Here is a 12,892-nt window from a genome sequence, read left to right as displayed (position 1 = left end):
ATAATTAATCTTTGTGTCAATTGATTTATTATGGCCAAAATTAAAAAAGTGAACAAATAGTAAAACACAAATTAACAATTATGTATCCATTAAAAAGAAAAACATAAAATCCATGCAAAAATGTGTATCCATACGGTTCTGTATGTATATGGTGGGCTTATCCCCCCTTTAATAATAAGGGGGTTTTCGCCTTTATTCGAGCCTTTACAAATTTGGGCATATATTTATTTGTCGGTTTATATGCTTCTGGAGGTGTAGAATATGTGCTATCTCCTTTTTTATTTTTAATGGCATCAATATTTTTAGAAGCTTGTCCCGTTTGAGGTGCTTGATCATTGTTATCAAAAAAATGATTTAAATTTTTGGGAATCAAAGAAATTTTACCTTTTATAAATAAAGGGACATTATTCAAAGCCAAACCATTATTATGCTCTCCATCATAAACATTCAAAGAATTTGTATTATTATCATTTTCATTTAATATTTGCTCTTGTAAAATTTCAAAATTATTAATATTATCCCAATTTGGTGGTAACCTTAATGAATTATTTACTTCAGATAAATCGTTGTCTAACATATCAAGAATACAATGTTGTTCTTCAATTACTTTTTCTAAATCTCGACATAAAAAAAGCATGTTAATTATATCATCTTTATCACTATCATCAACTTTAGAAAAATTTAAAGACAAATCAAATAAGTTTTCATGTTTTTTTGGAGAAGGCAAAAATAAATGAGTTATATCATCTAACCGTTTCGCATTCTTTTTCTTTCCCTTTATACTATTTTTTATATTCGATTTTTTTAAACATTTATTTCCTATATTTGAATCGTTACTATTTTGCGTAATCATATCATTAATATCATGTTTTTCACGTTCCTCTCTTTTTTTAAGATATTCATTTGCCCATTTTAATTTATCTTTTAAATATTCGATTTTATAATTTTTATATAAATCATCAAAATCAAAATCATATTCATCTTCTAAATATTTATTTGAATTTTTTTTTTTATTACTACTCCTTTTTGAACGATTGTAATACTTCATCTGTTCGTCACTACTTAATTCACTATATGGATCATTTTTTGTGTCAGATTCTAAATATGTTTTTTCACAACTCGATGAAAATTCATCTTCACAGTTACTATATTTTGTATCGCTTTTACAACTTATATTCACATTTGCATCACTATATTTTTTTTTTTTTTTTTTGTAACATTTATGATTATCACTTTCTATCACCCCTCTACAGTTATTTAATTTATGTTCAATATCATACCATTTTGAATCACCAATATATCGTTCTTTTACTTTTCCCTTTTCTTTTTTTTTAATTTTTCTTTCCATTCCTTCATAAATAGCTATATCACTATTTAACAAATTTTCATCTTCACTACTCCATTCAGCTCCATTCCGAAATTGCAAAGGTTTTAAATGACCCCCTGCTATCATTGTTTTATCTTTATTCTTATTAGAAATTTTTTTTTTGTTATTTTTTCTTTCTTTATCCACATTTTCCTTATCTAATATATCTCCATTTTTATTATTACTTGGATCCTTATGACATTTTTCCATCATGGGGCTATACGAACAAGTACCATCAGAAAATACAGGCGAATAAAAACCAAATCCTGGATAAAAAATAAATGGAAAATTCATCTGATCTTTGTTATTCCAACTTATGTTACTTGGATCGAAAAAAATGGGAAAGTTCGAGGCGTATAAGTGGTTGTCCACAAAACGGTTGTTATTATTGCTATCATTATAACCCTTCTCGATATTATTTACTTTATTATATTCACATTTTTTTTCACTTTCATTTTGTGGAATTTTATCTGACATAGACAAAGGAGTAACAGGAGGGCCAGTGACTTTACCGATATAATTTCCATCAACTCTCGAAAATGCATTCATATAATTATTATTTTTAAGTATTTCACTTTCTGTATATGTTGTCAAAGGCCCAATTTGTCTTGGTTTATTTTCCATACTAATCAATACATTAATTTTATCCCCAATATTATTGTCATTACCTTTGTTGCTAAAATTTATTTTATCAGGCTCAGCTTGATCTGTATCAATAGATTCATTTTGTTTTTGATCATGTACTTCTTTACTCGAATTATTATTAAAACTTGATTTTAAACTAGACTTCTTTGTTTTAAACATCATATTAACTCCCTTTTTTAATGTACTGTCTTTTCCTAATTTTTCTGTAATATAATTTTTATTACTATCATCAATAATATTTTCTGTTTTATCCTTTGAAAAAGAATGTGAATATTTTTTTAAAATTGAATTATTTTTTTCTTCATCAATATTACATTTTTCATCGTTTTCATTAGTTACTGATATTTTGTTATTTTCAATGCTTTTCGTTTTTGATAAATTAAAATTTTTATTTTTTAATGAGTTTAACAAATTCACATTATTATAATATTTATTTTGTCTAAATTGTTCTCTATCGCCCAGAGTTTTATTTTCGTCTTCCATTTCTGAGTGACTTTGTTCTCCATTTTTTTGGACTAAACCTTTTAATGCTGGTTTTAAAGATTTTTCAAATTTAGGAAATTTAGAAATTTTCACAAATTTTGAAGTTTTGGGCCCTTCTGATTTTGAAATTTCTTCCTTTGTCATATCATCGTCATCATTTTCTTTCATTTCAACAGATTTAAATAATTGTGGAGATTTTTTTAATTTTGTTTCTGTTTCTTTTATATCCATTAATTTGGGTTTTGTTTTCAATCTTTTTATTATAGGGGAAAGATTCTTGGATTGAGGATTTAATGATTTAAATTTTAAATCGGGAACCTTTAATTTGGGTTTTATGAATTTAGGCTTCAATTCATTTGTTTCTGTTTTTAGAGATTCTTCAACATTGTCAATACTATTTTTACTCTTAAAATTTTCCATAGTTTTACTTTTTCCTGCATCATCTAACCAAGGATAGAAAAATAAATAAATAAATAATGCAAATATGGATTTATTCGTTACATGCATACGATTAAGAAAATGTGATGAGCAAACTGAGTAGCTGTTTTACCGATCAGTTTACACACAAAAATATATAAACTCCAAAAAAATAAGTGCAATAGACATATATACACATCAAACCAGTGAAACTCAAAAATGTACATATTTTTTGCGATACATTACCTGAATTTTTTCCTTTAATTTTAAATAACATAGATTTTGTAAAAGGCTTCACTAGCTTTGGAAATCCACCATTTTTTTTTCCCAATGGTACAGGCGGTTTTGAACTCATTTTTTTTCCGTCATAAACATTTCAAAATAAAGTAAAAAAAAAAAAAAAAAATAAGTAAAACTACAACTGAAATAATTTAAAAGCGTTCGTTGTGTCTATAAAAGTTATTTTTAAAACATTTAAAAAAAAACAAAAAATTAATTCTATTTCTATATATCGCCAAAAATTAGCAATAACCTATAAATAAATAAAATATGTATATATATTTGAGTAACATAAATAAATTACAACCTGTTTTACACCTAGACGTTTTTTTATGTATATAAAATTTATTAACCTCTCTTTTGCGTTTTCCCCTTTAAATATTCTGCATGCTTTTATGTGCACTTAAAAAAAAATTTTAAATAAATAATAATAATAACAACAATAATAATAATAATAATAATAAATATTATATAATATTGTATGTACAAATATAATGTTATGCACATAAAATTCTGAATTGTTCATATAAAAAGTAAAAAAAAATAGCTGTATGCGAAAAAATAATTCGCATTTTATTTTTTATATAAATTTAATATAGGTAAAAGTTGTTTTAGTTAACTAATTTTTTTTTTTGTTCATTCATAATATTTTGTATAAAATTTTTTTGCATTCATACAGTTCTATATTTTCAAATTCGTAAGTTAAATTTAAATAAGAAATTAGACATATTTCAACACATACATATATTGTATATATTTCTCTTTTTATAAATGAAATGAGATAATGTTGTCTTATTCTATATACATATATATATTTTTTTTATTTTTTCAAACAAATATATACAAAAAAAAAACAGATATGAAACTTCCATTTTTATAATTTTTGTTCAGTATAAAAATACTTAAAAACATTGAAATCAAAACACGAAAAAAAAATAGTAATAATGAAAAATACTTAAAAATATTAAAAAAATAATAATAAAATTTATATACAAATATATATGTTGTAAAACTAAGGGTAACACCATATGATAAAAAAACAATTTTAAAATGGAAAAGGGGATAATATTCCCTTAAATTTTAAAAACTAAAAATTAAAAATCACAAAAAGAAAATAAATGTAAATAAGTATATATTGATGAGTGTATAAAGAAAATTAAAAAAAAAAATACAACAGTCATACACACACAACCACATACATATATATATGTTTGCTTATTTTTATATCTTGAGATAAATTAATTATTAAAAAAAAATCATCAGGATAAAACAGATATCATTTTAATATAAATACAGTTTCCTTTTTTATGTTTTTTTTTTTTTTTTTTTCAATTATATTTGTTATTATTCTGGGAAACGAAAGAACAGTCATAAAGATTAACTATCATATTTGTCTTTTAACCTCAAACAAAATTATATAAATTAGAAAAGAAAATGTCTTTCAATTTTAAGGTATTCTTGTATGAACAATAATTTCATTGTCATTTCCCTTTTCAGCCTTTATAACAAAATTTAATATTCCATTAAGTGTAAAGGTTGCGTTTTTCAAATTTACAATGGCTGCAAAAAAAAAATTAAAATTAACGATATACATAGAAATATTAACAATTTTATTGCCAAGTCAAAGCGTGCTGAAATCCAATGAAATTTCGGCAATGTATTATGTTAAATAAAATAAATAGAAGGGATAGTTCATGAATAAACATATTCATTTATTTATTCATCCTTACGCATAGTATTCTTTAATATTGCTTTTCCATCTTTATTCAATATAATAAAATTGATATCCTTTGCTAATAAATTTCCATTTACATTTTTTGGCAAGAAATTCCCTATAAATGAAAAATATTAGTAAATACGGATAATACATATATATATTATTTTTTCCATGAACATTCTTATTGTTTTAATTTATAACCTAATATATTTTTGATGGACAATTTATCAAGAAGTATCCATGCTGATCCGTCAAATATTGGAACTATAAAAAAGAAGAAATAAAATAATATTTATTTTCCATTGTCTATTTTTTTAATAGCTATATTACTAATTCGATATTATATTATTTTATGTTTTATTCATATTTTTTTAATTTAATTTAATAATTCTTTAGGTTGAATATCTTTGCTTAATCTTTCACAAATGTATAGTTACTTGGACGATCAGAGATATTTCCCAGAGCAAATTCTGCAGCCCAGCCTACACTATTTCCAGCCCATACTATTCCTAAAAGTGAAAAAATAAATAGTATCGAATTATGTATATATATGATAATCGACATATAATAAAGTTAAAGGCTATGGTTGATTTAATAACATACTTTCATTTTCAAGTCCAATTTTACGAAGAGCATAAGAAGAAATATAGTTATTTCCGTCGAAAATTATGATATTAGCTGATAAAAAAAACATAATATATATATCCAGTATGCATACGTGCGCAATATATACCATCATATACAAACATATATAACTTTACATCCATCTCAAATCGTAAATATAAAATATTATACATTTTATTATATAATTGACATATAAATTTACCATTTGGATTTTCTTTGGCATAATCAAATTCAGATATTTTTTTTCCAGTTGAAGTAACATATAACCCTATAATAATGGAATAAGAAAAATTGTTTGAAAAATTGTCGAAAAAATAAATAAAATATCCAATATTAATATATTTAAAATTCATTTTCTTCGTGAATTATGTTAAACATATAATTGTTATTACTTTCGTTATCATTGTCTATTCCCTTTAGTATGATATCTTTGATTCCTAAAAAAATTAGTAATAACACCAAATAAATAATAATTTTCCAAATACTAATTTACTAGATAAATGGTTTTTAAGTATACAAAATTTTATTACCATCTTCTTTTAATATGTTTAATTCATCCACGAACTTAGTTCCATTATATACTTTTCCTACAGATACAAAAGCGATATATACATTTTATTAACAATAAAAAAAAAACTAGCCATATGAAAAAAAAATGTAAAATAGCTAGCTAAACAGGTTGTGAAAAAAATTACTTGATTTGGATAATCCGATGTGTAAAGCATTTTCTGCAAACAAAAAATAAGGATAAATAGATATATAAGAGATACCCATTTACAAATATATTAAATATTTTGACATATATGCAAATTGTGTGTTTCCTTTTTTCTTTTTAAAAGCCAAAAGGATATTTTATATTATCCATACGATCGATATCATTAACGTTCAAGTTGTATCCTATAAATGGGGGAAATAAAATAAAATAAATATGGAATAAACAAATGTGGAATAAATGGAAAGGCTGAAAATTCCAAAAAATGATACTAGATCAACGAACAAGCGTAAATATATTTACCTCCAACGAATAAATTTCCATTAAATTTACGGCCTAAACGAGAAGAAAAAAACAATAAATAATTTGTGCAAATATGTGAAAGAATAATTTTATAAAATATATATATGTTGTTATTCTTTTAATTTATAACAGCTTATTTATATTATTGAATTTTGTTCTATTATTACCTCCAACTTTTACAGTAACAACACTGTCTGGCCTCACTCCTGTAAATAAAAATAAATAAAGTTGTAAAATATAAAAAACGTAAAAGATATAAAATAATTTAGCTAAAATATTTATTTATTTATTGTATAAGAATATTGAAATTACCTTCTTTAATGTTAATATTTTTGCTGAACAGGTTATGTAATTTTCCCTTAAATAAGTTGTAAATTCCCACATTTTCTGTTAAAAAAAAATATTGCAATATTAATGAATTTGCTTTTGTATATTTTTTTTATGAAAATTTATAAATCTTTTTTTTTTTTATTACTCAAAACATAGGAAATAATTTGACTACGTTCTAAATCTCTGATATGCTTGTCAGTTCCTTGCATAAAAGGACAAAGGATAGTAAAACCGCTATTGGGATCTCTATGATTTCTCATTTTTAAATATTGTACACTATCCAATGTTTGCTCGATAATACTTGGAGCTTCACTAAAGTCTTTAAGTCTGGATACTCGTTTTATTGATTTTTGTACTAATTTTCCTGTGAGAATAAAAATAGAAATATATTTATTACAATAAAAATATATAAAAAAATTTTATAAAAAAAAAAAAAAAACATACTTGTAACAACAGCACATGTGTGTCGAAGTGATAATTCTGATTTTACAAAAAGATCGTAATTTTCTTTATGTTTTTTTTTCTTGCTTGAAGAAGAATCATTATAATATTTACATCGTGTAGATAAATCAACAGCTATTTTTAAAATGTCAAGTGGGTCAGATAATGTTGTCATAAGAACCTTCAAAATTTTACGAACACTTTTTTTATGAATAGGAACAATAGTTGGTTTACATTTTCTGCTAAAAATTCCCAAAATTTTTTTTTTGGTTTTTCCTCCATAATCATCTATGCATCCTAAAACTATTTTTTTTGTTTTTTTTTGGCAACTTTTGCATATTATTTCGGTTGCTTTTTCAATGACTCCAGAATCTGATAATAAGAATTCAAACAAATTCAAAGTTGTAAATAAAATTATGTAATAAATGGATAAGAATAATTCCATATAATCAAACAAACAATGAGCACAAAATAAGACAAAGAAATATCTATTGATAAAAAAAAAAAACTTACTGTGTACTAAAAATGAAAGGAAAAATATTTTTTTAAATCGTGAAATGTTTGGATTGTTCATTGAAATGTCTTTTTCTCCCTCAAATACCCATAAAGATAAAAATAATGACACATATTGAGCAAATAAAGTTGGAGTATATTCCCCAGAAAAAAACTTTTTCTTAAGAATTTTAATTGTTTGATTTATTATTCTTTGGACAGCGTCAGCCTTTTTTGTTCTTAATAAATAATCTGTTTCTGAAAAACTAATTAAATCATCATAGTTTTTAGGATTTGTTCCACTTTTTCCCAATGTAAATATTTTTTTTATTGCTGCCGAAAAGTTTCCTAAAAAGCTGGACTCATATTGCTCTATCATCGTACTTATGAAAAATGCTAACAAATGGAAAAAGTAAAAAATGGAAAAAGTAAAAAATGGAAACAAAGAAGCAAAAGAAATAACTGACCATCCAATAGATTGCCATAACGATTTTGGAAAATCGAAAAAAAACAAATGTACATTATTCTTGCTACTCACTTAATTGCAAACTGAGAGACACTAAAGGTGAATAGTTTTTGACTAAAAAGTTCACGTCATTTGATTCCAATTCATTATTATTAAGCCATCTAAAAAGAAATCCGACATTTCTAATTTTAGATAAAATAAAAGATTGTGTTTTAATCTTTTTAGAGGGAACAAATCCATAAGACGCAGAATAAATATTTTGAATTTCATCCCATAATCCTTTAGTTTTTTCATATAAAGAATCATAATTTTTAAATTTTTTAGATAAAGAACATGTTTTCATAATATCATCAATTGCGAATATAGATGCTGAATAAGATTTATCTTGTGGGTCGCGGAAAAATTTGAAAGGAGCAATTTTCAGAAAATTGCGTTTTGATTTCTGAATAAAAGAAAAAATAAGAAATATAAAACATGAGTATATAAAACCATATGAAAATTGCAATACTTTATAAATATTAATTACTTTATCATTTTCAATAGCTAAATTGATCAAATTTTGTTTGCTTGTTGTTTGTGTTATATCTATATCTAAACGCCCAGATTCAATTGTTTTTGCAGATGAACTTAAATGAAGAAGCATAATTAGAACGATATCTGCATTTGCTTCGATACGATTTATTATTTCTTTGTAATAATAAAGTACCATTCTTGTTACTAAAAAAATAGAAAATATAAATTAGTTAAAATAAAATGAAAATAAGTGAATAAAAATCAAAATATTAATATGTTTATATATTACAATCTCCTCTTCTTTGATTAGTATTTTGAGGGTCAAGATGAATATCATATTTGTCTAATTTATAGTTTATTTCTATAGTATCGTCAAAACATTTTTTTGAACACATATCTATAAATCCCACTTCTGAAAAAAGAAAAAAATGTTAAACATATGCACATTGTTGAGCATAATATATATTTATTTATGTTTGAAAAGAAATTGAAATATTTTATAATATTCATCTATATGTTAATACACACTAAATATTTTTTGGTTTTTTTACTTTTATTCATAAGGTTAGAAACTTTATTCTTAAAGTCGTCCAATGATTGCCCAAAATATCGATCTACTAATGCTATATGACCTAAAAAAATGAATCAAAACAAAATTAATATGAATGATAATGTAAGCGAATCAGAAAAAGGAAAAAGCCAAAATAGGGGGTATCAAATCGACTATTACCGTTTTCAACCATTTTAGTTAATTTCGTTGTTAATTTGGGAAAATATTTTTTGAAAAAATCAATTCTGTTGTTTACACAATGTTTATATGTACTTTCAAATACATAACTTATAATTGGATGCCCTAAAAAAGTTTTAAAAAAATAATAAAATAAATTTATTCCCTTCCATTTATAAATAAAACGTTAATTTTGTTAAGAAAATAACAACGTATTGTTTATATGTTTGTATCATTAACCTAATTGATTGCATACATCTGTATACGAAGGTACCATATACTTATCCCCATTATCTTCATATTTTTTTAGCAACATTGATACTAAAAAAAAATTATTAATCATATTATATTTCTAGCATATCTTTGTACACATTTATGACAATGTTAATAAATATCATTGAAATAAATGCAATTTATTTTGTTTCCTTTTTTCAAATATATAATCTAATAATACCATTGGAATTGTCCATAACAAAACGTTGGAGCAGCAAATCTGTTTCGAGTTGTTTAATATTTTCATCTATTCAAAAAAAAAAAATAACGATATGTATAAACGAAAAAGACAATATATTTTAAAAATTATCTGAACAAGCAAGGTAAAAAAAAACATTTCAACTTACTTATTTTTTTTTCATTAACGTTTTTTTTTTTATTAAAAGGTTTAAATAATCTATCAATGGTGTTTTGTATATCTAAGATAAAAAACAAATTATTCATCAAATTGTGCATATAATATATATTATTCTCAGTATACACTATATAATTATATTATATTTTATTATTTTTGTTTTTCCCTTTTTCTTACATCTAGCAGCTTCATATTTATCTTTCATACTGGCCTTAGCATACCAATCAGTGTTATATTCTATAACAATTGGAAATGAATAATGTATGGTTATATCTGTAATATATGACATGATGTATTAAGACGTGTGTACAGAAAAATATGAACAAATTATTATGTGTACATATTTTTTAATTACTTGAAAAGTTTATAATATTAGCATTTTTCATAGAATCTATAGAATACATAGTTGCAAGGGAATCTTTCATTATAGATGATAATCGATTATATCCATCCAGTGCATTATCCTTTTCACTTTTCAATGCATAATTAATTTCTTTTGACAAAATTATCATTTTTTTATTCATATTTTCAACAAATCTTAACGCTATAAAAAAACGAAACGAAAGAAATTGAAGTATGTGGAAATAATTCAAACACTAAGAATAATAATACTAACATTAACATTAACAATACTGACAATAACAATAATAATGATGCTTTTTTTATTTTTACCTGTTTCATATTTCCCCTTTTCAACATCTGTTCATAGTAACAAATAGAAATTTGGGATAATTGTATAAAAAAAAATAAATTAGCAAAGAAATGTATACATATATATATCTGACAATGTCTTTTTTTAAAATATTCTATGAATATATTCAAGTTTTTTTTTTCATATTTAAATTTGACTTAGATCATACCTGCTTGATCTACAGAATTTTGAGTAAACCCCCCTGTAAATGAAAAAAAAATAAAATAAAATAAAAAATAATGATAATATGCTTTCTAGTTTCGTTGCCATGTTTTATCGCGATTCTTTAAACTAACCTACAATATGTTGTTTGCGCATTTTCGATGGAACAACCTTTTTCATTCTTGGGTCAAACATTACATTAATTGAACTCGAATCATTTAGCAATTTTTTTTCAAAATTATCAAACGCTGCTCAAAAGAAATAAATCAAGATTGTTGAAATAAAGTATGATAAAAATAAACAATAAAATTATATGCATATTTTTATTACTGTTTTTATTGCTATGGCCCCAATTGGAATCATTTTTGTGACTATTCTTAATTAGTGGAATATTTTTTTGCACCAAAGTATCGTGTAATTTTCCTAAAATGAAATGAAATAAAATAAAATGACTTATGCATATATTCATGTTTTTACAAGTAGACATATTTTCATTTATTCAATTTAATAAAGGAAATATTTTAAGACGATAATCTAAATATATTTATTCTATATCATAAAACTTATATCTATTATATTTGTTTTCTTCTTTTTCATTTTCCTCCCTTTTTTTTTTCATTATTTTTATTACCCTGAATTTCCGAGGCATACCAAAATGCCACCACATAAAGTAGTATACTCAATTTCATTATTTTATATTAAAATAAATAAAGATAAAATAGGAAAACAAAGAACAATTAAATCAAATCGCACAAATCTAAAATATTATTAAATCATAAATATTAAAAAGTAATAAAATAAAAGCAAAACAAATATACACACACAAATAAATGGAAATGTATTTCTATAAATCGTCTAAAAAAAAGACAACCTTTTTATTTTTAACAATAATAAATTATTTTTGGTTTTATCACCATTTTGTAAAGGCTAAAATTAGTTGCCACTTTTTTTAATTATGTAATTTTATAAAATATATTTCCTATTCTATGTATTTGTTATATATATTAATAATATATGTTAATTTTATTTCAAATGGTTGATAAAACAAATATACAAAACCTTTAGGAATATATGCATATAATGTTGTAACATTCAAATAAATAAATGTTAATTTAGTTATTCAAAAAAAAAAATAATGTATGCACATATATATACTTTTTGTACATCAAATAATTGTGTTTTATTTCCATTGAACAAATTGTTAAATGTGTAATATTAAATAAATGTACAAAATTATTATGTATATTTTTTCATTTTTTTGTTTATTATTTATTATTTTTATATGGATAAGGAAAATGTGAAAATACACAACTGTTGTGTATGCACTTTTAGGCAGAAATAAAAATTCTTTCATATTTTATTTTTTTCATTTCATACACATAATTTAACAACTATCAAATTTGAACAAATTATCCAACACATTTTCCAAGTTAATTATATTTTGCATATGCGAATATAAAATAAAAGTATACAGTTATTTTTCCTCATATGTTAGTTATATATGTCAACACCATTTTTACTAAAATATTATTCTAAATTTAAATGTTTCCTTTTTAATAACTTCTAACATATTGTGTCCTTTGCTAACGAATTTTATCAGCACTTCTCAAAACGAAAAAAGCAAAAAAAACGTAAAAAAAACGATTTGTTACTATTTCAAAGGAATTCGTAATTTTGAACGATTTTTAATTATTACTATTCTGTAATTAGAAGTACTAATTATATAATATTATTATTTCCCAATTTTTAAGACTTTTTATTTTATATCTTTACTATAAGTTAAAAAAATAGGGGGAAATAAAAAGTATGTACATATGTGCATGTAATATTGATGAATTTTCCTGAAAAAAAAAATGATATAACACATCAACATTTAAATATAAATGAATAGTACAC

At 23.1% G+C, this 12,892-nt stretch overlaps 2 protein-coding genes across 2 annotated transcripts; both read right to left on the bottom strand.

The window, feature by feature from the left end:
• Positions 1–157: 157 nt before the first annotated feature.
• Positions 158–3,266, bottom strand: PBANKA_0713200 (conserved protein, unknown function; the record flags this gene model as incomplete). Its single annotated transcript, XM_034564040.1, has 2 exons — positions 158–2,937; positions 3,158–3,266. 2 exons carry the CDS (start codon positions 3,264–3,266, stop codon positions 158–160), a joined length of 2,889 nt encoding a protein of 962 aa, XP_034420877.1.
• Positions 3,267–4,637: 1,371 nt separating this feature from the next.
• Positions 4,638–11,685, bottom strand: PBANKA_0713100 (rhoptry neck protein 5, putative; the record flags this gene model as incomplete). The annotated part of the gene is made up of 31 exons (XM_034564039.1): positions 4,638–4,750; positions 4,921–5,022; positions 5,109–5,171; positions 5,345–5,416; positions 5,511–5,585; positions 5,734–5,799; positions 5,924–5,968; positions 6,062–6,118; positions 6,227–6,259; positions 6,399–6,428; positions 6,547–6,579; positions 6,714–6,752; positions 6,859–6,933; positions 7,022–7,240; positions 7,321–7,689; positions 7,831–8,205; positions 8,348–8,717; positions 8,802–8,992; positions 9,078–9,200; positions 9,340–9,420; positions 9,519–9,641; positions 9,756–9,836; positions 9,970–10,035; positions 10,136–10,207; positions 10,321–10,380; positions 10,499–10,687; positions 10,816–10,842; positions 11,004–11,036; positions 11,131–11,244; positions 11,327–11,419; positions 11,628–11,685. 31 exons carry the CDS (start codon positions 11,683–11,685, stop codon positions 4,638–4,640), a joined length of 3,447 nt encoding a protein of 1,148 aa, XP_034420876.1.
• Between the last annotated feature and the right edge of the window lie 1,207 nt (positions 11,686–12,892).

Source organism: Plasmodium berghei (assembly GCF_900002375.2).
Source record: "Plasmodium berghei ANKA genome assembly, chromosome: 7".
NCBI classification, from domain to species: domain Eukaryota; phylum Apicomplexa; class Aconoidasida; order Haemosporida; family Plasmodiidae; genus Plasmodium; species Plasmodium berghei.
The sequence above is the reverse complement of the archived record's forward strand: the minus strand, read 5'-3'. Positions and strand labels throughout refer to the sequence as shown.